This window comes from Muscardinus avellanarius (genome assembly GCF_963383645.1).
Source record: "Muscardinus avellanarius genome assembly, chromosome: 6".
Lineage (NCBI taxonomy): Eukaryota > Metazoa > Chordata > Mammalia > Rodentia > Gliridae > Muscardinus > Muscardinus avellanarius.
In genome coordinates, this window is record NC_137791.1 from 43,622,069 (window position 1) to 43,624,280 (window position 2,212).

The 2,212-nt window shown below is 34.8% G+C and overlaps 1 protein-coding gene across 1 annotated transcript; it reads left to right on the plus strand.

Moving 5' to 3' along the window:
* Nucleotides 1-1,169: 1,169 nt before the first annotated feature.
* LOC308263945 (small ubiquitin-related modifier 2) lies at nt 1,170-1,457 on the plus strand (the record flags this gene model as incomplete). Its single annotated transcript, XM_080697103.1, has 1 exon — nt 1,170-1,457. The coding sequence occupies one exon, from the start codon at nt 1,170-1,172 to the stop codon at nt 1,455-1,457; it is 288 nt and encodes a 95-aa protein (XP_080553229.1).
* Between the last annotated feature and the right edge of the window lie 755 nt (nt 1,458-2,212).

Here is a 2,212-nt window from a genome sequence, read left to right on the forward strand (position 1 = left end):
TTCCAATGTATGTATTTGGCACCTTTGCTGAAAATCAGTTGGCTCTAAATATGTGGATTTGTTTCTGTATCTTGTGTTCTGTTCTATTGGTCTACGTGTTTGTTTTTGTGCCAATATCAGTCTGTTTATTATATATATATATATATTTTTTAATTGGTGCACTGTATTCATACATCATAGTGGGATACAAACTTTTGTAGACATACATGCACACATCGCCCAGTCAGCCCCCACCCGATCCCCACCCCATTCTCTCCCCATCCCTCCCTCCCATGCTCGGCTTAGTGGTTGACATCTAGTATTATAGCAATTTATCCAAAATTAAAAATGATAATCTCACATAACAGTTTCATTTGTCTGATACCAAGCTTTTGATAACTTAAAGATAACATTTCAATATTTCTTTTTACTTTCTTTCTTAACAGAGAATATTTTTTCTATTTTTTAGGTGAAACTCATATATTTATATATTTATTTTTCAGAAAAAAAATCTATACTAATATGGAATATGGACTCTAGATACCCAAAACAATCTCAAAGAAGAACAAAGCTAGAAGAGGTATATTTTCTGATTTCAAACCATATAAAGCTACAATAATTGAAACAGTGTAGTACTATTCTAAAGGCAGATATATAAACCATTGGAGTTAAATAAAAGCCTAGAGCTAAATTCTTCCCTATATTGTCAAGTTATTTTTGACAAGGTTTCCACGAACATTTGGTGGTGGAAATAATAATCTTTTAACTAAATATTGTTGAAAAATAATAATTACATGGAAAAGAATAAAATTGGACCCTTACCTAATCCCATATACAAATATTAACTCAAAATAGATAAAAGACCTAAATATAAATCTTAAGACTATAAACTTTTAGGAGAAAATCTGGGTCATAAAACCTCACAACATTGAAATTGGCAGTGATTTCTTGGATATGATTTCAATGGCACAGGCAACAGAAGAGTATACAAACTCCCTAAAAAAAAAATATATATATATATATTGTATATCCAAAGACAATGTAAACAGAGTTAAAAGTTACTGATAGAGGCCTCGTCCACCGCTGCCGCCTCCTTCTCCTGCCGCTCCTGGTGCCGCCTGTGCGCTCGCTCGGCGCGGACCCGGTGCCTCTTTTGTGAAGCGGCAGCTGAGGAGCCTCCGACGCTCGCCATGGCCGACGAAAAGCCCAAGGAAGGAGTCAAGACTGAGAACAACGATCATATTAATTTGAAGGTGGCGGGGCAGGATGGTTCTGTGGTGCAGTTTAAGATTAAGAGGCATACACCACTTAGTAAACTAATGAAAGCCTATTGTGAACGACAGGGTTTGTCAATGAGGCAGATCAGATTCCGATTTGATGGGCAGCCAATCAATGAAACAGACACACCTGCACAGTTGGAAATGGAGGATGAAGATACAATTGATGTGTTCCAGCAGCAGACAGGAGGTGTCTACTAAAAAGGGAACCTGCCATTTTACTCCAGAACTCTGTTCTTACAGAACAAGAATACATTCGCAATTAGAAAACTGCAATTCGGTTCCACCTCATCCTGACTACTACAGTATAGTTTTCTCTATTCTTTCATTTTCCCCTTCCCCATTCCTTTATTGTACATAAAGTAACTGGTGTATGTGCACAAGCATATTGCTTTTCTTTTTTTAAACTAAATGGCCAATGATATGTTTCGATTGACATCAAATGGAGATGGAATGGGGAAAAATACTGGTTCTGTGAAAATATCCCCTTTCTCCATTAGTGGCATGCTCATTCAGCTCTTATCTTTATATTCCAGTAAGTTATTTTGCTCTCATTGTTTTAACAAAAAAAAAGAAAAACCAACAACATAAAAATCCTTGCATACCTTGTTTGATTGGAGAATTTTAATGTTTTTCATTTATCATTGTAAAACCAAGGACAATTTTATAACTTTTTTGTATGTAGCTGTTACATGTAGGGTGATCTGTCTCTAAGTAGGGGTAAATTACTCTTAAAGAATCCTAGATAGTTTTCCCTTCAAGTCAAGCGTCTTGTTGTTTAAATAAACTTCTTGTTTAAAATGAAAAATAAAAGTTACTGATAGAATGGGATAAAATATTTCCAAATGCTATATCTGAAGGTATATTAATATTTCAACTAGACATCCTAAAAATTAACAACAATAAAGGCAAAGAATACAATTTAGAGATAGGTAAAAGACTAACATAAATAATGA